This window comes from Pelophylax lessonae (genome assembly GCF_965119305.1).
Source record: "Pelophylax lessonae genome assembly, chromosome: 4".
Taxonomy (NCBI): Eukaryota; Metazoa; Chordata; class Amphibia; order Anura; family Ranidae; genus Pelophylax; species Pelophylax lessonae.
This window is the reverse complement of record NC_138771.1, coordinates 623,636,245-623,661,459: the sequence shown is the minus strand read 5'-3', so window position 1 is coordinate 623,661,459 and position 25,215 is coordinate 623,636,245. Positions and strand designations below refer to the sequence as shown.

General features: G+C 43.4%; 1 protein-coding gene across 1 annotated transcript in view; it reads left to right on the top strand.

Moving 5' to 3' along the window:
• Positions 1 to 13,426: 13,426 nt before the first annotated feature.
• Positions 13,427 to 25,215, top strand: part of LOC309554694 (galactose-3-O-sulfotransferase 4-like) — a gene marked incomplete at both ends in the record, with an annotated part of 38,751 nt that continues 26,962 nt past the window's right edge. The window contains one exon of the mRNA XM_082256401.1: positions 13,427 to 13,533. Within this exon, the coding sequence (XP_082112527.1) occupies positions 13,427 to 13,533 (107 nt within the window). The remainder of the gene's footprint in view (positions 13,534 to 25,215) is intronic.

The following is a 25,215-nucleotide window of genomic DNA, read 5'->3' as shown; positions in this document are numbered from 1 at the left end:
CACCACATGTTTATTAAGTGTTCTTACATGGCAAGACCACTTACTGTCATTTCACATAAATATTCTTATTATTATAGCCAAATTTACCACCCTAACTCCTCCCACAGTTTTTGCACTACATAGACAGTAATATACCGAAACGTGTGGATTGTTCCCGATTGGTGTGCTATTACTTTGTGGAAAGTTTTGCCGAATGGTTCACAAAATATCTTCCTTTTTTGTGGCGAAATTGGTCCCATAGGAATGAATGGCGGAATGTTCAAAACTAGAGTGGGAGCTGAAAAATCAGGACATGATTTCTAAACTGCCACAACTCCCTCATTTTCACCTACACAAATCTTATATCAAAACGTTCAGCTATCCCTGCTGCCACTAAAAATGTCCATAGCTAAAGCCATAGCCCTGATAGTTTTCACAATTTCTTAACTGCTGCCACTCCCACACACACTCACACACACACACAACACCACACACACACCACACACACACCACACACACACACACAACACCACACACACACACACACACCCCACACACACACCACACACACACCCCCCCCCCCACGCACACACCTCACACGCACATACACACACACCACACACACACACACCACACCCACACACCACACACACACCACCCCCCCCACACCACACACACACCACACACACACACACCACCACCCCCCCCCACACACACACACACACACACACACCACACACACATACACACACACCACACCCACACACACCACACCCCACACACACACCACACACACCACACCACCCCCCACACACACACGGCAAGAACAATTCACACAATTTCCCCGGAAATTGTACGTTTTCTAGTTACATTTTATTAGCTGTTTAGTTCATTTTGTGGGTAATGTTCATGCTCACATCTCAATATGTTAGGGGCTTAGTTAGCCTTTTATTTGGATTTACCTTGCCTAATTTATGTCTTTGGGGTTCTTTTAGATTCAAACGGGTTTGGAGTCAGTTAGGTTCTGCTGTATCATATACACCCTTACATAATGCTTAAAGATAGGTTGACCATTTTGTAATTAAGATCGAGGCATGGTTTTCGGCCGGGCAGCCATTTTAACCCGAGATTGAGGCTTAGTCATCCTCCGGTCAGCTATTTTGATATTGAAATCGAGGCTAAGCTTTTTCCTGGTTCATTGGCCATCTTAGTTTGAAAGCGAAGCTTGGCGGCCTCAGTTTCTGGCTGGACAGACATTTTAGCTATATAAAGGCAGGCGTGAAGACTCGGTTGAAGTCTATGTCTCCAATAACCTCACTTATAATGAAACGTGTTGGACAGAGTTAACATTCGCAACTTTGCCACGCCTTCTGGATAGGTAACTTTGTGAAGCATTGTTTGAAGTCTTTATCATGTAGCCTGGGGATGTTTTATATTCAAAGCGCTTATCTGTTTTACTAATCTGAGTAGTTCTGTACTAGTGATGAGCCGAACACCCCCAGGTTTGTTTCGCACCAGAACACCGCGAACAGAGGAAAAGATTGTTCGAACAAACAAACCCCATTGAAGTCTATGGGACTCAAACCTCGAAAATCAAACGGCCTCATTTTGAAGGCTTAAATGCAAGTTATTGCCCCAAAAAAGTGTATGGGGGTCCGGGTACTGACCTGGGAAACATGTAGCAATGAAAAAAAAGGTTTTAAAAACAATTCCTTCAAATATCATGCCTGGGGAGTCCCCTGAATGTGCCTGTAAAGCAGTGCATCTCTACAATGTATGTAGCCTTCTGCAGCAATACTGACATTTCTAAAGGAAAAAATGTAATTTACAAATATACATACAAATTTCAAATTGCATGTACTTGTCATACAGGTGCAGAAAAAATTGGGCCTTGGTTGTTGGTGGTGCCTGAACACCGTAACCAACCCCTCGCAGTTACTCTTGCTGGGCGCAGGAATGGGACCTGCTGGTAAGAATTCCATTCAAATTTGAAATTGCATGTACTATACAGGTGCCAAAAATTGGGCCTTTGGTGTTGGTGGTGCCTGAACAACGTAACCAACCCCGAGTAGTTACTCTTGCTGGGAGGAACGGTACCTGCTGGTAAGAATTCCATTCAAATTTGATATTGCATGTACTTGTCATACAGGTGCAAAAAATTGGGCCTTTGGTGTTGATGGTGCCTGAACACCGTAACCCATCACAGTTACTCTTGCTGGGCACAGGGCACAGGGACAGGGCCTGCTGTTAAACATTACATACGACATTTAAATTGTATGCACCTGTCATACAAATGCAGAAAAATTAGGCCTTGGGGGTTGGTGGTGACCTAACCCAAAAACATTGTTGGAAGCTAGCAGAATCAAGGTAGAGGAGTAGGAAAGGCAGCATATGCAGTCTTCAAGGGATGGCAGACCCCTAGCAAATTAAATTAGTTACATCAGCTTTAGTGGCTTAAAAGCTCTTGTTTATCCAGGACTGGTTTATTTTGATAAAAGTCAGCTGGTCAACAGAGTCTGTGGACAGACGCACTCTTTTGTCCATCACAAAACCTCCAGCAGCACTGAACGTCCATTCAGAAAGCACGCTGGAAGCAGGACAGGCCAGTAACTCCATTGCATATTGAGCAAGTTCTGGGCAGTGGTCCATCCTCAAGACCCAGTAACCCAGTGGATGCTCAGCTGGAAAGGTCTGAGGACTAAAGAACTGTTTAAAAGCATCGGTCAGCTGGCCGCCTTCTCCACCGCTCCTCCATTGGCTGAACAATGCCTCAGAAATGCGTCCAGAGAATATTGACCTCCCAGTGTCTGGAAAGGCGGTACATACATTTTTTTTTCAAGGCCTCCTCAAGAGGTTTCATCTTCTGCTCCCTCTGCGAAGGCAGGATGAGCTCTGCAACTTTGCCCTTGAAACGTGGATCAAGAAGGGTTGCCAACTAGTAATTATCCCTCTCCTTGATAGCACAAATCCTCTTGTCCTTTCACAGGCTTTGCAGAATCAGGGAGCCCATGCAACGTAAGCTGGAGGAGGCATGAGCTTCTGAGTCCTCTGGGTCAATAAGGATGACATTGTCAGCAGGAGCATTCTCTCCCCAACCAAGTACAACTCCTGGGGTTTCTGGGGAATCAAAATCATCCATTGAAGACTGCTGTATCCTATCCTCTGCATCCCTGCTGCCGAAATCCTCCTCCTCCTCTTCCTCTTGTGTGTTTTGTGGCCCTGCAGGAATTATATCTGCATAAAGGGGGCCTTGTGAGGAAAGGAAGTCCTCCTCTTCCTCCTGCTGTTCTTCCTCAAGTGCCCTGTCCATTAATCCAAGCAGCGTGTGCTCCAGCAGGTAGACTAGAGGGATAGTGTCACTGATGCATGCATCGTCCCGGCTCACCATCCTTGTGGCCTCCTCAAATGGTGACAGGACGGTGCATGCATCCTTTATCAAAAGCCACTGGCATGGCGAAAAAAGCTAAGCTCCCCTGACCCTGTCCTTGTGCCATACTCACACAGGTACTCATTGATGGCCCTCTGCTGTGTGTGCAGCCGCTGCAGCATTGCCAACGTTGAGTTCCACCTGGTGGGCATGTCACAAATGAGGCGGTTGGAGGGCAGGTTGAATTCCCGTTGAATGTCAGATAAGTGAGCACTGGCATTGTACGGACATCGGAAATGGCCACAGACTTTTCTGGCCTGCCTTAGGTGATCTTGGAAGCCCGGGTATCTGCTCAAGAAACACTGCACTACCAGATTCAGAACATGTGCCAAGCATAGAATATGTGTCAAGTGTCCCTGTCGGAGGGCAGAGAGAAGGTTGGTGTCATTGTCACATACAACCAGTCCTGGCTCAAGCTGTCGTGGCATCAACCATCTTTGAGCCTGCAGAGCTGACAGAATCTCTGCACCGGTGTGACTCCTATCCCCTAGACAGACCAACTGAAGCATGGCATGGCATCTTTTAGCCTGACTGCTTGTGTAGCCCCTTGAACGCTTAGGGAGCACTGTTGCTTCAGAGGACAATTGAGCAGAAGAGGACATGGAGGAGGAGGAGGAGGTGGCCAGATGTGGCAGAACCAGCACCAGCTTTTTGGAGGCGTAGTGGCAAAACAAGCTGCAACACCAAACCCTGTCCTGCATCCTTCCCCATGCTGCCAGCAGAGTTACCCAGTGCGCTGTGAACGAAATGCAATGTCCCTGTCCATGCCTGCTGGACCAAGAGTCAGCAGTAATGTGCACCTTCCTGCTGACCTCTCTGTCCAACGAGGCCAAAACACTACCTTCTGCATGACAGTAGAGAGCCGGAATGGCCTTATGCAAAAAGAAATGCATTTTTGGTACCTGCCACTGTGGTGCAGCACATTCCACAAATTTGCGAAAGGGAGCAGAGTTTACCAGATGAAAAGGCAGCAATTGTAATGCTAGCAATTTGGCCAAGCTAGCATTAAGACGCTGAGTATGTGGATGGCTGGGACAGTATTTCTTTCTACGGTTCAGCAACTGGAGTAGTGAAATTTGCGTGCTGCTCAAATCAAGCGGTGGTGTACTGCTAGCAGATTGGGTGCAGGTCTCTGTGGCACTCATTGCTATACCATCATCCCTCTCAGTGCAGGTATTTGAGAAGGCATGAGGTATAGTAGGGTTATAGATCACAGATGAGGAGCAAGGTGATGTATGCTTGTTTTTATCTTGTGGCTCTTTCAGGTGCTGTTGCACCTGAAAGAGCCACAAGATAAAAGAGCCTGGTGTACTGCTAGCAGATTGGGTGCAGGTCTCTGTGGCACTCATTGCTATACCATCATCCCTCTCAGTGCTGGTATTTGAGAAGGCATGAGGTATAGTAGGGTTATAGATCACAGATGAGGAGCAAGGTGATGTATGCTTGTTTTTATCTTGTGGCTCTTTCAGGTGCTGTTGCATGGCAGGTCGTCATATGCCTTGTCAAGCATGTGGTGCCCAAGCGGCTGGTGTTCTGGCCACGCTTGATCTGCTTCAGACAGATGTTGCAAACAGCAACGCTGTGGTCTACTGCACATGTGCTGAAAAAAGCCCACACTAATGAACTTTTTGAAGACCGCGGGGAGTTTGCAGCACCCTGCACCTGTGGAGCTCTGTGCTGTGGCGCAATAGGTTGGCTACTCCTATGGCGGCCCCTGGAGCACATTCTGCCTCGTTGGAGATGTGCCTACTCCTCCTCCTCCACCCCCCTCACTTTCCTCCTCTATCTGGTCAGGCACCCAAGTACAGTCAGTGACCTCATCATCCCCTCCCTTCTCGTCACTGGAGCAAACTTGGCAGTATGCTGCAGCTGTGGGAACATGACTGCTAGTTTCCTGTCAATCATTGTCACCCCTTCTCTCTAGGCTCATGTTATTCCATTCATCAATCTGGGAACCAACATCACAGCTTTCAAATTGCTGCGCATCCTCCAGCAGCATGTCACTGACACTATGATCGAACAGTTCAGGTGACTACTCCGTGCATGATGGTGGGGCGACAGAAGAAGTAGCTGTGGAGAAGGAGCCCGTGGAATAGGCCGCTTTGGCAGCTGCGGTGGAAGGCAAACTACTGTGAGTGTGGGTTATCCACTCCACCAACTCTTCTACATGTTGTGGCTGAATAAGACGGGCAGCACTGGAAATAAAGGATGGGCGTGCCCGCCTGCAGAGGATGCACCATGTTGACTGTGACCACCACTTTTCACTGGGGACACAGAGGCTGCTTGCCCTCTTTTTGTGGCATGTGAGCGTCTGCCTCTCCTGGTCGGCCTTTTGGACATGATGTGGCTAGAGATCAATATAGGGTATACGCAACTGACCGATAGATACTGAATGACCTGATATGATCTAATCAATAGCCCTATATATAGATAGAGATCAGATCAATATAGGGTATACGCAAGTGACCAATAAAATACTCAATGACCTGATATGATGTAATCGATAGCCCTATATATAGATAGAGATCAGATGGATATAGGGAATACGCAAGTGACTGATAAGATACTCAATGACCTGATATGATGTAATCGAGAGCCCTATATAGATAGAGATTAGATGCAAATAGGGTATATGCAAGTGACCGATAAAATACTCAATGACCCGATATGATGTAATCGATAGCCCTATATATAGATAGAGATGTGATGGATATAGGGTATACGCAAGTGACCGATAAAATACTCAATGACCTGATATGATGTAATCGATAGCCTTATATATAGATAGAAATGTGATGGTTATAGGGTATACGCAAGTGACCGATAAAATACTCAGTGACCTGATATGATGTAATCGATAGCCCTAAATCTAGATAGAGATGTGATAGATATAGGGTATACGCAAGTGACCGATAAAATACTGAATGACCTGGTATGATGTAATCGATAGCCCTATATATAGATAGAGATGTGATGGATATAGGGTATAAGCAAGTGACCGATAAAATACTGAATGATCTGATATGATGTAAACGATAGCCCTATATATAGATAGAGATGTGATGGTTATAGGGTATACGCAAGTGACCGATAAAATATTCAATGTCCTCATATGATAATCGATAGCCCTATATATAGATAGAGATGTGATGGATATAGGGTATACGTAAGTGACTGATAAATTTACCAATGACCTGATATGATGTAATTGTTAGCATACAAGGTTTGTATTTAATCAGCAACAACCACTGTATGTCATTGCTGTGTGCCTATTACATTGTATGACCACTAGATGGCAGTGTTACATTTGTGAGTTCATGTTTTGTCTATGCCTCAAAAGAGTAATAAAAAGTATAGTTCCTGCTCCGAAAGAAAGAGCAGCGTTCAGTGAAACAACAGACTGTCTGCCTGTACTTTGTTTAGCCCCAAAAAGGTTATATCTAACAGGTTATGGGCCCAGGACATGTTACAGAAGCCCAGGATATAATACAGATTACCCCTGGATATAGCCAGATACAGTGAGCTAAAGCAAGTGAGTACAGGAGACAGCAACAGAAAGACAAACAGCAGAAATGGCTGCTGCCATCCCCTCAGCAAAGTTCTCCATTGCAAATCTGACAAATCAGAACTACCAATCTTGGAAATTCAAGATGAAAATGCTGCTTATAAGAGAAGGTACGTGGAAATGTATAAATTAATCAAGACCTGCACAGCCCACAGAGGAGTGGTTAGACAGCGATCAGAAAGCACAGAGCACAATCTCCCTGTGCATAGATGATGATCAAATCATACATATATGTAACTGTCAGACTGCTAAAGACATGTGGGAAGAGTTACAGAAAGCACATGAAAGAGTTAATCTCAGCAATAAACTGTATTTAATCAGAAAGCTCTATCAAACTAAGCTACAGAAAGACCAGGACATGCAGGACTATATAAGACAGACCTTAGAGATGGTGGAGAGACTGAGAGGGATTGGAGAAGAGATAAAAGATTTCCATGTTGCAGCGCTGTTATTAAGTGGACTTCCTGAAAGTTATGAGACACTTGTCACAGCACTAGATGCACGTCCAGATGATGATCTGACACTGGAATATGTTAAAGGCAAGCTTGTGGATGAATACAAGCGCAAAACTGAAAGCATGAGTAATGTGAGTGTGTGTTCAGAGACAGCTTTAAAGACAAAATTCAAAAATAAACACAGTAATGTGCAGCTAGAAAAGCGGGAATGCTTTGTGTGCAAGAAACCAGGACAAAAGCAGTTTGTAGAATCTGGAAAGCTAGAATGCAAAAACAAAGTGCATTGCAACAAGCTAAGAATGTCATAGAAACAAAGGAGTATGCATTCGGATCCAAAAATGGTGTCACCTCTGTGCAAGCATGGTGTGTGGACTCAGGTGCTACAAGTCACATGACAAATGACCGAAGTTTCTTCACTCAGCTTGATGAAAGCAAAACAGAAGGGATAACTACAGCTAATGGACAATTTATGAAATCAGTGGGAATAGGAGATGGCTTTCTATACTGTCCTATCTCTCCAGATATCACTAAAAAGATCCATATGAGGAATGTTCTGTATGTGCCAGATCTTGAAAGCAACCTTTTGTCAGTAAAGGAACTCACTAACCAAGGCAATGTAGTCACATTTCAGGGTGACAGTTGTATCATAACAAAAGGGGATTGCTTGCTTGCAAAGGCTAAAATCATAGATGAACTGTATCAGCTGAACTGCAGTGAAATGGTTAAAATAGCCAAAGAGGATAAACATTCAAACTGCATCCACACTTGGCACAGACGATTGGGGCACAGATATTCTGATACAATAAAGAAAATAGTTGAGAATAACTATGCAAGTGGTATTAAGATTAATCCATGTGATCACATAATGATTTGTACCAGCTGTATTAAAGGAAAAATGGCAAGGACACCTTTTCCCAAGCAGACCAACAGCAAATCCCAAAAACCTCTGGACTTAATACATTCAGATCTTTGTGGTCCAATGAAAACTATGACTCCAGGAAAGAAACAATACTTCCTGACCCTCATTGATGATTACTCCAGGTATACCACAGTATTTCTACTTCACAATAAAGAGGAAGTGCCAGAGAAATTAGAAGAGTATCTCGCTCAAGTAAATAATATTTTTGGCGGAATGCCCAGAGTACTACGAACAGATAATGGCTCAGAATATACAAGTGGTAAAACACAAGCCATTCTCAGGAAGCATGGAATTATGTTCCAGACAACAGTTCCATATAACCCAGAGCAAAATGGAGTTGCAGAGAGAATGAACCGCACACTGTGTGAAAGTGGGAGGAGCATGCTATTTGATGCTGATATGCCAACTACATACTGGGGAGAAGCTATCACAACTGCATGTTATCTTCAAAATCGTTTGCCGGGAAAAGCAACAACAAAAACTCCATATGAACTGTGGAACAAAAGGAAACCAGATTTACTTCCAGAATTTCTGGAAGTAAAGCCTATGTACACATTCCAAAAGAAAAACGTACAAAATGGGATGCATGTGCAAAAGAAGGTGTGCTTGTGGGGTACAGTGAATCTCAAAAAGGATACAGGATTTTACATCAAGACACGAACAAAGTAACAGTCAGCAGAAGTGTGATTATTGATGAAAGTTCTGTGTGCTCAAAGTTTGAACAACAGGCTCAAACTTTTCAAACTGAGAAAGAATCAACATCAGTCACTCAAGAAAATAAGGAAAGTGATAGAGAAATAGAAATAACTGCAGAAGAATCAAAACCTGAAACTGAACCAGAAATACCTTCAGTCAGAAAATCAACCAGAATCAATAAAGGTGTTCCAGCTGAACGTTTATCTTACATAGCTCGCAGAGCTGTTCAAACTGAACCAGGTTCATGGAAAGAGATGCAGAAACTGCCAATGCATGAGAAACGTATGGTATAAAGCCGCTGATGAAGAAATGACATCACTCAAAGATCTACAGACATGGACACTTTCAGAGCTACCTCAAGGTAAACATGCCATAGGATGCAAATGGGTTTTTAAAACCAAATGTAACTCTGAAGGGAAAGTCTGTCGGTACAAGGCAAGGCTGGTTGCTAAAGGTTACTCACAGAAGTTCGGTGAGGACTATGATGCTACTTTTGCTCCAGTTGCTAAACAAAGTACTTTCAGAACACTAATGACAGTGGCTGCCATGCGTACGATTGTGAAACATCACGATATTAAGACAGCTTTTCTTAATGGTGATATTGAAGAAGAAATTTACATGTCACAGCCAGAAGGATATTTGAAAAAGGGACAAGAGCATCTTGTCTGCAAGTTGAATAAATCTCTTTATGGCCTTAAACAATCAGCTCGAGCATGGAACCTGAAGATTAATCAAGTTCTACTAAATGAAGAATTTACAAGAAGCAAAGCTGATCCGTGCCTATATCTATGCTAAACAAGTAGACACTGAGTGGATGTATCTGCTAATTTATGTAGATGACCTGATCATTGCTCACAAAAACGACAATGAAATTGCAAAGTTAACAGGAGTACTCAACAAGCACTTTGAAACTAAAGACCTAGGTGAAGTGACATATTATCTTGGAATTGACATCCAGTGTGAGAAAGATGGAAGTTTCCTCTTGAATCAGAGTGCAAAAATTGAATCTATTCTTCAGCAATTCAACATGACAGAGGCGAAAGGAGCAAGCACACCTATTGATACAGTCTATCCAAAGTTAGAAGGAGAAGATGATCTTCTCACATCCAATGAACAATACAGACAAGCAGTGGGGGCACTTCTCTACATTGCAACCACTACACGTCCAGACATTGCAGCCAGCATGTCTCTTCTTTGCAGGCGAGTTGATAAACCACGTCAAAGAGACTGGAATGCGATCAAAAGAGTTATGAGATATCTGAAACAGACAAAAGACTTAAATTTGAAACTATCAGCAAGTGGTGGTTTAAACCTTGTGGGATATGTGGACTCCGATTGGGCAGGTGATCACAGCACACGCAAATCCACAAGTGGTTACTTATTAAAATTGGGAGACAGTCCTATATCATGGTCCAGCAAGAAACAGATGTCAGTGGCATTGTCCTCTACAGAAGCTGAATACATAGCTGCAGCTTATGCCAGTCAAGAAGTTGTGTGGTTACAGCAATTACTCAAGGATCTTGGAGAAGCAACATCAGAACCTACCGTCTTATTTGAGGATAATCAGGCTTGCATTAAGCTTGCAATAAGTGAGAAAATTAATGGAAGAACCAAGCACATTGATGTCAGACATCATTACATTCATGACTTAGTGTAACGTTCATGCGTTTTTGTTTGCGGATGGATTTACAGCTGCAGAATTATTACACTCAGTAGCCTTGTAGAGAATCTGTTGAACAACATATCCAACTCTAAGGACTTCATCACCGTGTACAGCCTGTTATATACTATATATATTTAATAGATGTTTAATGGAGGGATAGAGTATATGAGGATATATAGATGAGAGACAGGCTATTGTATGGTGAGCACTAGAAGTAGTATAGGAGAGTTGCAGGTGATGGTAAGCAGATAGGTTCTGATGTCAAGTATAGTGCAGATGGTAAGAGGACACAGATGGAGTATACTTTAGACAGAGTAACCTAGTGCAAGGATAGTTCAAGGTAGTCCCAAGAGCTAACAGTCTTATGCAGATGGTAGTGAATAGATAGATACAGATAGTCTTGGTAATTGCAGTAGATGACAGTAGGAGATTGGTTAGTAAGAATCCCCTGCGGGGTACTTATCACTTAGATAGGTTAGGAATAACAGTGTCCATTGGAGAGGGGTGATCCCGTAGCGGGATACGGATCACCAGCGAGGTTTCCGGCTTTAGTTCAGCAAGGAAGGTATGTCAGCAGCTCCGACTTCTCAGGCGTAGGTGCGATGAACATGTGGGTTTGAACGAGCGATGAGTGAGAGCAAACCGGCGATTGAAATAGCCGCTCATAGCGGCGCTCGGCAGTGATGTCATCCGGTCTTAAAGATGTATGCGTCCTTTGTTATACAAGATGGGACGCAAAGAGAGGAGAAATATAGGAACAAGGGTACCATAGGTACCGGAACATTACACTTAGTTGATCAGAAAGTGATTGTACTTGTGTATTGTGAGTCGGAAAAAATGATTGCTGATGCTTTGACAAAGCCACTAGCTAGAACCAGATTTGTGGATCTTAGATCAGAAATGGGATTGACATAGATAGTAGTTGTTGAGTGGGGGTGTTAGCATACAAGGTTTGTATTTAATCAGCAACAACCACTGTATGTCATTGCTGTGTGCCTATTACATTGTATGACCACTAGATGGCAGTGTTACATTTGTGAGTTCATGTTTTGTCTATGCCTCAAAAGAGTAATAAAAAGTATAGTTCCTGCTCTGAAAGAAAGAGCAGCGTTCAGTGAAACAACAGACTGTCTGCCTGTACTTTGTTTAGCCCCAAAAAGGTTATATCTAACAGTAATCGATAGCCCTATATATAGATAGAGATCTATGTATAGTATATGTTCTATGGTATGCACTACTGAAAATACTTCACTATCTGATCTCCTAACTTCTAAAAAGCACAAATCTCTCTCCCTGCCTAACTGCTAGCAATATCTCACTGCACTGTCTGAAAAACTGCAAAACACTTTGCTCTCCATGCCTGAAAAACAGGATCCTCTCCCTCCCTATACTCACACTGCTAGCAATGTCTCCCTGCACTGTCTGACAAACTGCAAAATAACTATTTTCTCCCTGCCTCAAACACGTTCCTCTCCCTCCCAGCTAGGAATGTCTCACTGCACTGTCCGACAAACTGCAAAAAAACTATTCTCTCCCTGCCTCAAACAAGTTCCTCTCCCTGTCTCCTCGCCCGCACAATCACACTACACGCTGTGGCTGCACGAGCAGCCTTTATATAGTGTGGGGTGTGTACTTAGCCCCTGAGCCATGATTGGCTAAAGGCAGCCTGCCTTTTGTCCAATCAAGGCAGAGATCATTTGGTTGGCCAAAACATGAGGTCAGGGTGCATGCTTTGGCCAATCACATAACGTGCTGCACGCGCCGCGCGTGTGCAGTGCATTATGGGCGCTCAAATTTCCCACGAAGAAGCACATTTGTTCGTCATTCGACAAACGATCGAACGACCAATGTTCGAGTTGAACTTACATTCGACTCAAACTCGAAGCCCATCCCTATTCTGTACACTTTGAATTGCAATAAGGGTTTAAGTTAGATTTACACTATATTGAATATTCTATTTTGATTTTATGTTGCCATTGATGTTACCACATTTTGGAAAGTGGGATACACCCCCCGGAACTTCAGCCAAGTAGCGTGAGTCGGGTCTCTTTATGATGATATTGTCATTTACAGGCTGATTTGACTCTGTAGTGGAGTCTTTCTGGAAAAGTCAATTTCTTATGGTTGGTGACAGTTCACATGGTGATCACAAGAGTGGATTGAACATAATCTCCTCACCAAGTGTCACAGTGGTGTTTTAAATTTTAGTGTGGACTTTTTTCACATTTCATTCCTTATATGCACCAATGTGGACTTCAGATTTTACATTTTTATGTAATTTGATTCACTTATATTTAATAGCATGGCATTTAGCACAGCAAGCTATTTATTACCACTTTTGTTATATAGTTTGTATGACTATTTTTTGCCAGCAGCTTGTTTCTTTGCACCTGCCAGCACTCTTTCTACCATTGTTTTAGGTCTATGAAGCATGGCCATCACAGCAGAGCAAGCAAATATAATCGTTCAATGCACATCAACATCCATTTTTTAGGTCAGTTTGACAAAAAGAACCGGACCCTTTCTGTTTAAACAGCAGTATGGGGTGAATAATATCCCTGTCTCCTCTGGGGGTAAATCCTGCGCTTTCTGAAGCCACATCTGCAATAGCCTCCAATCCCTGGAGCAGCCTGTAATCAGGCCTCCACCTTAGCTTAAATTTGAAACATGTGCAGCCTGTCTGCCTTTAAAACTCCAACGTGTTAATTTTCTCGGCAGAAGAATGAAGTTGGGTCAAGTTTCCCGGATACAAGGGTTGGGGTTTGTCTTTGCCATGCTAATGGCCATTGGACTTACCATGCAGCTTCTGGGCATCCATTTCTCAATAAGGTGAGTGGATAATTTTGTCAATGGTTGCTTTTCTTTGTATGGTTAGCCCCTGCATGCCACCAACCACAAACAGTTAAATGTGATTGGCTCCACTGTGATCATATGATCGGGAGCACATCCTATTGGCCCACAATCAGAAGCCATGACTGAGCGTTATTGGTAACAGCTGCAATTTTGCCACAGTTTTGCCACGTTTTCTGGTGGCCGGCAGTCAAAGTAGGCTGTGTGTACATGATACCTTACACGGTTGGAAAAAGGTTAAACGCAATCAAAAACGTAAAAAAAAAAAAAAAAAAACAGGACTGTCCCACCACCTGTTCCTCTGACACTTCTAGGATACTAAAAACAGTGGTGGTGTAAGGGCAGCAGAAGGACCCTTGTTGCTTGGTCGGGGTTAGGTATCCAACATTCTCAGAAATGTAAAAAGACAAGGGAAAAGTATCATTGGAACTTTTGAGGCACACCATGCTTACATAAAAAATATTCTCTCTTTATTAGTAACATTTAGAAAACAGTATATATTTCATTATAATGTACAATACATGAATTTATAAAATCAACTATTGATCAGTTGATTTTAATGGTTGTATTTTGATACTTTTTAAGTTCATATACACTATATTACCAAAAGTATTGGGATGCCTGCTTTTACACGCACATGAACTTTAACGGCATCCAAGTCTTAGTCCATAGGGTTCAATATTGAGTTGGCCCACCCTTTGCAGCTATAACAGCTTCAACTCTTCTGGGAAGGCTGTCCACAAGGTTTAGGAGTGTCTATGGGAATGTTTGAGCTCTTCAAAAGCCACAGTGCCCAGAAAATCCTCTCCCTCACATTTCTGGGAATATTAAAATCTTATAAAAAAGAGGGAATTTTAGTGTCATATCCCTATAAAGCAATTGTGAAAAGACACAGTATCATTGAGACTTAGGAGGCACATAAAATATTCCTTCTTTATTATTAACATTTAAAAAACAGTATGTATTTTATTATAAATGTACACTTTATTACCAAAAGTATTGGGACGCATCTCAGTTTTAGTCCATAGGGTTTAATCTTCAGTTTGTCCACCCTTTGCAGCTATAACAGCTTTAGTTATTCTGGGAAGGCTGTCCACAAGGTTCAGGAGTGTGTCTATGGGAATGTTTGACCCAGAGGCGTAACTAGAACCTTCAGGGCCCCGATGCAAGAAACCATGAAGGGCCCCCTGGACCCCTGGCCAGGGCCCTTCCCTTCAAGCGCTGGGGCTCTTCCCACTGATCCTGGGGCCCTTTACTCTCGTTGCAGGGCCCTTTATTACCGTCCTGCAGCGGGACCCTTTCACAAGTTCTGCAGTGGGCCTCCTTCCTGCCATCTTGGGGCCTCCCCACGGTGGTGGAATGCCAGGGCCCGGTCGCAAGTGTGACCTTTGCGATCCTGGAAGTTCACCCACTGGTGTCAGTCGTTTTTATTTTTTGGTATTTTAATTGTATTATTTTTTATCATTTTATTTTATTTTTTACAATGTCACTGACTATGACTCTGTCTATTCAGAAAAGGTAAATTACATATTTACTGACCCCTTCCTGGTTCTCTATTGTGACACATCCACTGCAGCAGCCGGCAGGAGAGGGGAGGGAGCACAGTGAGGGGGGGGGGTGGGGGAGGACCAGGGGAGCACACAGAGGCCCAGAGACAGCAGAACACAAGTGAACTGGATAGGAGGAGTGGCAGGGGCAGCATACAGAGGCAACAATCTCCTCCATTTTCCTTCTGCAGTTACAGGAGGAAAAAGGAGGACAGTGATTTCTCTACATGCTGCTCCCGCCGCCCCTCCTATCCAGGTGTACAGGGGAGCCGCACAGGGCCCCCTGGAGCATGGGGCCCGGTTGCAATTGCAACCCCTGCAACCCCTGTAGTTACACCCCTGGTTTGACCATTCTTCCAGAAGCACATTTGCGAAGTCAGGCAATAATGTTGAACAAAAAGGCCTGGCTTGCAGTCTGCGCTCTAATTTATCCCAAAGGATTTCTATCGGATTGAGGTCAGGACTCTGTGCAGGCCAGTCCTCCACCCCAAACTCACTCATCCATGTCTTAATGGACCTTGCTTTGTGCACTAGTCCAAATCATTTGGTGGAGGGGGGATTATGGTGTGGGGTTGTTTTTCAGGGGTTGGGCTTGGCCCCTTAGTTCCAGTGAAGGGAGCTCTTAAGGGGTCAGCACAGCAAGACATTTTAGACAATTTCATGCTCCCAACCTTGTGGGAACAGTTCGTGATGGCCTTTTCTGTTCCAACATGACTGCGCACCCGTGCACGAAGCAAGGTCCATAAAGACATGGATACGTTTGGGGTGGAGGAACTTGACTGGCCTGAAGATAGTCCTGACTTCAACCCGATGGAACACCTTTGGGATGAATTAGAGCGGAGACTGCGGATCCATGCCTTCTCATCCAACATCAGTGCCTGACCTCACAAATGCGTTTTCATAAAATCAATAAATCAAAAAAAACAATATAAAAGTACAATAGTACCAAACTTAATAAATGCAGCAAATGGGGGATTCCCCAAAAAATGGCTAGATCCAGAAAGCCCCACAACTAGAGATTGGTTTAAAAGTATTGAATACATATATAATATGTGTAGCAAGGTTTCCAGGCCTATGGCCTGATGTGGGTCTGCCATTAGTACCAATAATCTCTCTAGCCTATGTGAGCTGTGACCCTGGGTGTGAGAACTGAAGCAGCAACAACTCCGGCATCTTTGTTTGTGGTTTCCATTGGAATAAAGCGTATGGGAGAAGGGAATAAGTGGGATACTCCTTGAGGCTTGAGCTAATTACAATTGGGACTTTACTTCTAAAATGCCAGTTGGCGCTTCCAGGACGCCAGCCGGCGCCAGCCAACGCTCACTGACACTGAGAACACTCTGTAGAACAGAAGAAGTGCTGAATAGAGATGGCCTTGAGGTTCGCCCGGCGGTCAGTTCGCAGTAAACTTTGCTCGTTCAATTTTGCAAACACATGGCGTTGTTTGCGGCGGCCATATTAGTTTACATTGGGGAGAACTTTGACCCATGACACAGCCGTCAGGTGGAACGGGACAGCCAATTGAAACATTTCAGCACATGGACATGCCCGCTACCTCATAAATAGACCTGAGCTGGCGGCCATTTCACATTCTTCTTTTTGTGAGTGTAGGGAGAGGTTTGCTGAATGCACCAGGGACAGATTGCCAGTGACACAAATAGCTGTTAAGATCCACAAAAGTCCTTTTAAGGGCTGGTATTTGGTATAGGTGTACAGTCTCTTGTCAGTGTAGGCAGAGGTTTGCTGTGTGCACCAGGGACAGATCGTCAGTGACACAAATCGCTCTGTTAAGGTCCACAAAAGTCATTTTAATATATATAACATATTTGGTATAGGTGTGCAATATAGGGGTGTAATCCACGTACAATATACTTTCTAATATAGAAAGCATATTATAGTGGATTTGTATTGTGCACTGTGCAGCATTGTGACTGGTGTGTTGGGTGTTTCTGCTGCAATACTACAAACAGTGACAATAGCACTTTTAATCACTTTACCACCGGAGGATTTTGCCGTCTTACTTCTGGGCCACTTTTTGCGATTCGTCACTGTGCGACTTTAACTGACAATTGCGCGGTCATGCAACGTCGTACCCAAACAGAATTTACGTCCTTTTTTTCCCACAAACAGAGCTTTTTTTTGCTGGTATTTGATCACCTGTGCGATTTTTACATTTTGCGCTATAAACAAAAAAAAAGCGACAATTTTGAAAAAATAACAATATTTTTCACATTTTTTTATATGAAATTCCCCCCCCAAAAAATGTAAAAATCAAAATGTTTTATCATTTTTGGCCAATTTGTTTTCTGCTACATATTTTTGGTAAAAAAAAATCGCAATAAGCGTATTTTGATTGGTTTGCGCAAAAGTTATTGCGTTTACTAACTAAGGGAAAGATTTCTGTCATTTTTGGTGTTTTTTTTTAACGAGTAATGGCGGCGATCTGCGTTTTTTTTTGCGGGACTGCGACATTGCGGCGGACAGATCGGACCCTTGACTGACATTTTTGACACTTTTGGGGGTACCAGTTAGGGATGATCGAACTTTTGAAAAGTTCGGTTCGACCAGAACACCCGAACCTCCCAAAAGTTCGGCCCGGATTTCAGAACCCCATTGAAATCAATGGGACCCGAACTTCGGTAATCAAAAAACACCATTTTGAAGCCCTAAAACCCAATAAATGCCCCTAAAAAGTGCCTAGGGTTCTGGGTCATACCCCAGGGACTATTAAAAAAGTTCTTAAAAATTATCATTTTTGATAGAGAGCCAATTATTGAAAAAAAAATAAAAAAAAAAAAAAAATTCTTTGGATTTAGTATCTGGGGGGTCTAAAAAGTGTACCTGTGAAGTTTCAGCTCTGTAGCATGTCCAGAACCATAAAAAAAAGATCATTTGTATTTTGTCACTTATAGAACAGGTTAGTGGCTTCTCTCTTTTCACACCTTGCCGGTTTAGTAGCAAGCGTTTTTTTGGGCATTTTTTGGGTCTTTTCAGGCAGGCAAAACATCTGTATATATACACCTAGACATATATAGGTGTGATAGTAGCAGAAATAAATGCTTGTGCTAATGAAATCATTTACACAAATATGGCTCCGCTCCTATAACACCTATATATGTCTAAGTGTAAAATACATATAAGTATGTGTGTATATATACCACTATACACAAGTTCAGATGTTTTGCCTGCCTCCAAAGAACTCAAAAAAATGCCAAAAAGTAAAGTGGTTAATGTATTATAACTGGTGTGATAGACCAGTGGCCCCCCAATACCACATATTGAAGTGGGTTGTTATCTGAGTATACTTGTATAAGTGTATTTGTGTCCTGCAACATTATTGCCTCTTGTTGCGTTTACTCTGCTACACACAGTGCCAAACTCACTGGCCAATTTTTTGTACAACTGGTGTAATAAACCTGTGGCCCCCCAATACCACAGATTGAAGTGGGGTGTTATCTGAGTATACTTGTATAAGTGTATTTGTGTGTATAAGTATACTTTTCTAAGAGTGTATTTTAGTCCTGCAAAAATGTGGCCTCTTTTGCTGCGTTAACTGTGCTACACACAGTGACAACAGTTACTGGACAATTATTTGTAGAACTGGTGTGATAAACCTGTGCCCCCCCAATACCACAGATTGAAGTGGGGTGTTATCTGAGTATACTTGTATAAGTGTATTTGTGTCCTGCAACAATATTGCCTCTTTTGCTGCGTTAACTCTGCTACTCACAGAGCCAAACTCACTGGCCAATTTTTTGAACAACTGGTGTGATAAACCAGTGGCCCCCCAATACCACATATTGAAGTGGGGTGTTATCTGAGTATACTTTTATAAGTGTATTTGTGTCCTGCAACAATATTGCCTCTTTTGCTATGTTGACTCTGCTACACACAGTGCCAAACTCACTGGCCAATATTTTGTACAACTGGTGTGATAAACCAGTGGCCCCCCAATACCACAGATTGAAGTGGGGTGTTATCTGAGTATACTTGTATAAGTGTATTTGTGTCTTGCAACAATATTGCCTCTTTTGCTGCATTTACTCTGCTACACACAGTGCCAAACTCACTGGCCAATTTTTATTACAACTGGTGTGATAAACCAGTGGCCCCCCAATACCACATATTGAAGTGGAGTGTTATCTGAGTATACTTGAATAAGTGTATTTGTGTCCTGCAACAATATTGCCTCTTTTGCTGCGTTTACTCTGCTACACACAGTGCCAAACTCACTGGTCAGACCAGTGGCCCCCCAATACCACATATTGAAGTGGGGTGTTTTTTAACAGTATACTTTTCTAAGAGTGTATTTTAGTCCTGCAAAAATTTGGCCTCTTTTGCTGCATTAACTGTGCTACACACAGTGACACCTATTACTGGCCAAGTATTTGTAGAACTGGTGTGATAAACCTGTGGTCCCCCAATACCATAGATTGAAGCGGGGTGTTATATACCTTGTTCCACATATACTGCGCTTCTCTAGAGACTTTTGTCACAGGGTAATTTAAAAACATGACAGGCAGAGGAAGAGGCAGGCCCTTACGCAGGGGTGGTAGGGGTAGGGCAGGAGCAGTAGGCCGGAGCGAAAGTGTGAAGTTTCAGAAGGTGCGTTCAAATACGTCAAAGGACGCACCAGACTTGGTTGGGTGGCTCACTCAGTCTTCCTCTTCTGCACCCTCCTCATCCTCTCTATCTGCACCCTCTTCACTCTCTGCTGTGTGCACCCCCAAAGACAACACAACCACCACCAACACTACCACCATATACCCTCCGCTGGAGTCACTGGAATTATTTTCCGATCCATCACAAGACATTTGCGATGAGCAGCCATTGTTGGCATCGGATCAGGAAGAGGAGGTAGCAACAGCCGCCACTCAGCAGTCTGACAACAGTACCCAGATCAGCCCAAGGAGGTTGGTTCCCGCTGTTGCTGCCTACTCCGAGATCTCGAATGTTAGTGGTGGGGAAGGTGACGTGGATGATGATGTGTCTATGGACGTCATGTGGGTGGCCACAAGAGAGGAAGAGGAGGGGAGTTCAGAGGGAGAGACGGACCAGCAGATAGGGAGGAGAGGCAGGCGAAACTTGCATTGCACAAGAGGTACAGAGCAGACTGCAAATGTATCAGGAGCAAGCCATCAACCATGTACAGTCACATCTGACGCTCCGCTGCTGACAACAGTGTTGCCATCTGCAGCCTTTGCAGTCAACGCATAAGTCGCGGTAAGCCCAACACTCACCTAGGGACGGCCGCCTTAAGAAGGCACCTGAACTCCCATCACCGAGCCCAGTGGGAGCAACACTGTCAGAACCCACAAAGCCACACTCCAGGCTCTCACCATCCAGCCTCTTCTCCTTCTCCTCTCTCCTCACAATTGTCCTCCACTCCAACTTCCATGATGCCGTCGTCACGTTGTTATGGAAAAAGGCAGGCTTCCGTGGCCCAAATGTTGGAGCGTAAAAAAATGATGATGCCAGATAACCCTCTTGCCCAACGTTTGACTGCAGGCTTGTCAGAATTGTTAGCCCGACAACTACTCCCATATCAACTGGTGGACTCGGAGGCCTTTCGGAAATTTGTGGCCATTGGAACACCACAATGGAAAGTCCCAGGCAGGACATATTTCTCGCAGAAGGGCATTCCAGGGCTGTATGGCCATGTTCAGCAGCAAGTGAATATATCTCTGGCACACAGTGTTGGGGCCAAGATACATCTGACCACAGACACACGGTCCCGCAAACACGGGCAGGGAAGGTATATCTCTTTTACTGCCCACTGGGTGAAGCTTCTGACGGCCATCAAGCATGTAACCTGTGGCACCCGTGTAGATTTGGTTGTACCGCCACGGATTGCATGCAGGCCTGCCTCTTCTTCTCCTCCTCCTCCTCCTCCATCCTCCCTCTCCTCCTCGGCTGACTCCTCCTTTTCGGCTGCTACCGTTTCTTCGGCTGCGCTGCCCAAGATCCCCAGAACCTTTTTATCCTGTGAATGCCTAATGTACACTTAGCCACAGAATCCAACGTTCTTAGCTGTTAGGTAAACCCATTTGGGCTAATTTTTGGGGCCTGGAATGGCCGACACTTACTTCTGTATCCTGTCAATGCCTAATGTACCTCCAGCCACAGAATACAACGTTATTAGCTGTCAGGTAAACCCATGTGGGCTAATTCTTGGGGCCTGTACTGGCCGACACTTACTTCTTTATCCTGTGATTGCCTAATTTTTCAGACTGGAATTGAAAATCAATGCGTCTTTAAACGTTGTGCCAAATTGTGGAATGGATGGGTACCCATTTTACAGATGTGTGAATGGACCCTATATGTATTTGACCTGTATTTACCAGCTGCTGTCAGTTCTGGCTGATTTAGGAAAAAAAAACATTTTTAGGGCAACTTTTCCAATTGCAATACTTCTGTTATGACATTGTCCATGTGGTGGAACTATTTGTGCACAGCTAGTAAGTCTTTTGTGGCTGCAAATATGACCTAAAGGTTTTTAAAGTTCGCCTCCCATTAAAGTCAATGGGGCTCGCCGCGAACTTGCGGTTCGCGGACATTTGAGAAAATTTGCGGCTGACGTTTGTGAACCGCCCCGGCCGATGTTCGTCCATCACTAGTGCTGAATCCTCATCTTATAGTCCAGAAGATCCAAGACTGAGAACGGTAGAACTCTTGACACTGTTGTACTGTGAAAGTCACTGAATACTTCCCCCCCCTGCCTGACACAGCTTGAGGTAGTATGAAGTAGAACTTTGTATAGCTGTCACTGTAACTGGCACGCTCTGTACAATTCAGGGCCCAAACTGCAGGTGCCCCCTTTGACCTCGAACTCTTCAGGGTCCACTGACTAGGTACCCCCCTCTGTAGCTTCAGGGTCCTCAACCTAGGTACCCCCTTTACAGGTAGCTGACACTGGATCCCAGAACCTCTTCCGGAGTGGTCCCCTCTAACTTCAGGCAGACCCCCAGGGGCAATTCTCAGTACTCACAACCTGTGTAGGCTTTTCTGGGACTGGACCCCTCTCTCTCTGCAGACTCTCGGCACACCAGATCCCCTCAGCTTAACTCAGCACTCTCTGGACACTCAGGCGACACCCTGAGACATCTACGTTCCTCAGACAGGAGGAGAGACAGCTGCACTCTCCTTTCTGGGACTCAAACCTGTCTCAAAGACACCGTGCCACGCACTTCCCCCCAAACTTATAACCACTCCCAGAATCCCTTGCAGCATAATCTGCCTTCTGGTGTAGTTACAAGCTGGGATGTGTCTCCTGATTGGCTTCCCACACTGCCCTATGAGAATCCTCTCACAGGAGCCAGTGGGGATACTTCTCCCCTCAGCAGGCACATCTGGAAGCCCTGACATCCTAGCTAAATAACAAGGCCCACTATAGTTTTACCTAGCACCTACATGTAGGGTGCTACATATGGAATATCTAAATAGCAGAGAAGAGGACCAGATAGAGAACATCTCAAATAAATGGGAAAAATGTATAGAATCTCAAATAAATGGGAAAAATGTATCAAATTTTAATTTTTAGAAGATATTCAGAAATATGGGTTGACTAGGGTAGAGAAAGAGATCGTAAAGTGGATAAAAAAAAGAAGTTGCACAATAAAGGGAAAGAGGAATAATAGTTAGATGGGAGAAGGGGGTGGTAGGGAGGGAAAAAAGGGATGGGCTGTCAGTGTATTTGATGTTTATAAATCTATATTGAAAATCAGATAAAGTTTAAAATAAAAAAAATTAAATAAAAAAAAAAAAAGACGTGTAAGCTCTGTGACAGGGGAACAGGCTATACATGTAGTTTCTGGATTTATGAGGGAAAAGATAGCAATGTGGAGCCACTGCCCAGACTACATGTGGAGCAGTGACAAGTTTGTTTGGGACTTGGGCCACCCTTATCCAGGAAGGGGTACCATTTGTACATGGACAATTATTACACAAATGTGCCACTTTTCAGTCACCTTTTTGATTCTGGAATTGGTGCATGTGGCACCGTGTGACCTAATCGCTGGGGCTTTCCTCAACAGTTTGTAGATGCCTGACTTAGATGGGAGAGAGAACCTGCTTGAAGTGTAAAAAATAGCTTGCAGTGAAGTGGAGGGATACACGGAATGTTTTCGTTCTGTCCTCCATTAACGCAGACACGGCAGTCCAAATTACAGCGGCGACTGGTGTTGTTGAGAAGCCCCTCTGGGTCCACGAATACAACCTTAACATGGGAGGGGTGGACTTCAATGACCAGATGATGGTGCCGTACCTAATTGCCTGTAAGGCCAGGCGTTGGTACAAAAAAGTGTCTGTATACTTATTCCAATTGGCTCTGCTGAACGCTTATGTGCTATACAAAGCATCAAGAAGAAGTGGATTCTTCCTAAAATACCAGGAAGAGATCATCACAGCCCTTCTGTATCCAGAAGGTGCTGTGGCCCAAAATCACAATCCAGATGCAGTGAGCCGCCTGCATGAGAGGCATTTTCTGAATGTCCTCCCTGGTACCCCTACCCAAAGAAAATGTTGTGTCTGTAGAAAACGCGGATATAGGCGTGACACCCGCTATTTTTGTCTCTCCTGTCCTGGCCAAACTGGTCTCTGCTAGGGATTATCGAACTTTTGAAAAGTTTGGTTCGACTAGAACACCCGAATTTCCCGAAAGTTCGGTTCGGATTCCAGAACACCATTGAAATCAATGGGACCCGAACTTCTGGAATCAAAAAACACAATTTTGAAGCCCTCAAATCGCAAAAGTGAGTCGGCGCTGGTGGGAAACAATCTCAGAAGGGGCTCAAAAGTGAGTTCCCTATTCGCATACGTGTAGTACAATCTTCTTCTGATAAAATATGGTGGGAATTATCATTTACACAATTCTGTAAAAATTGTGAGAATATATAAAAACTGCTAAAATGACAAAGTAAATGCGACTGTGAAAAAGTCTAGTAAATTCCGAATCATAAAGGCTTAGTATCCAGATCCTAAAACAAATGGTGTATGTATCTTCAATATAAATATACAGATAAAATTCTGAATCCTAAAATATGTGTCCAACTCTTACAAACAGAAATATTTCTGATAAAAGTTATAAAAAGGTATGTATCCAAATCCTAAAACCAATGGTGTATCCGTCTTCAATAAATAGATCAATAATAGTAAAATCCGAATCGTGACAAGTATGTATCCGAATCATACAACATATATATATACGTATCTTACCAACAGAAATATTTCTGATAAAAGTTATAAAAAGGTATGTATCCAAATCCTAAAACCAATGGTGTATCCGTCTTTAATAAATAATAAAATCCGAATCGTGACAAGTATGTATCCGAATCATACAACATATACAAGGAGCTGCTTAAATATATGTCTAAATGCTAGACCATGTACATATCCAAATCCTAAAATATATATCCAGCTTCTACTCTCAGGCATACAAGGCCAAATCACAGTATCAAGCGATAGTAATCGCAGTAATAGGTGGTCACTATAAAGTAGTTTCAGATGATCTGATATCACAATCAGATAATAACTCCAATATATACTAATGTGATAACCATTCAATTCTGGGTGAATAAATAAATAATTCAATATAATATTAATAAATATCCATCAGTGCATTCAAATCATAAAATCCATATTGCATAGAAAATGATAAAAAAATACAGGTGAATTGCAAAAATTCTTCAAGTGCAATAAAACAACCTAGTGTGGTGATCAATAAATATATGGACATAAATAAATCAATTTATGGACATAAATAAATCAAGTAGATAGATATAGTGCAATTAGAAGTCCATGTGTGATAAAACAGCTTGTGCAATTAAAGTTGGTGCAGTGAAGAAAATAGAAAGTTCATTCGTGCACATATAATAAAGTGACAATTGGTGGATTTCTGAGGAAACTTGTGAACATCCAGTAATGTGATCCAAAGTGAGCCGTGTAGGTACAGAAGCAGTGGCTGCTCACCTCACTGCACCTTTTAAGGCGCTTTATGCTGGTATCTAGCTTTTGGATACTGGGCTTCTCCGGTGGCTCCAACCTCCACTTTTCATTCGATAATTGTCAATCCCTCTTTTACTTGTGCGGTACCAGTATAATCTGAAAAAAGAAGCAA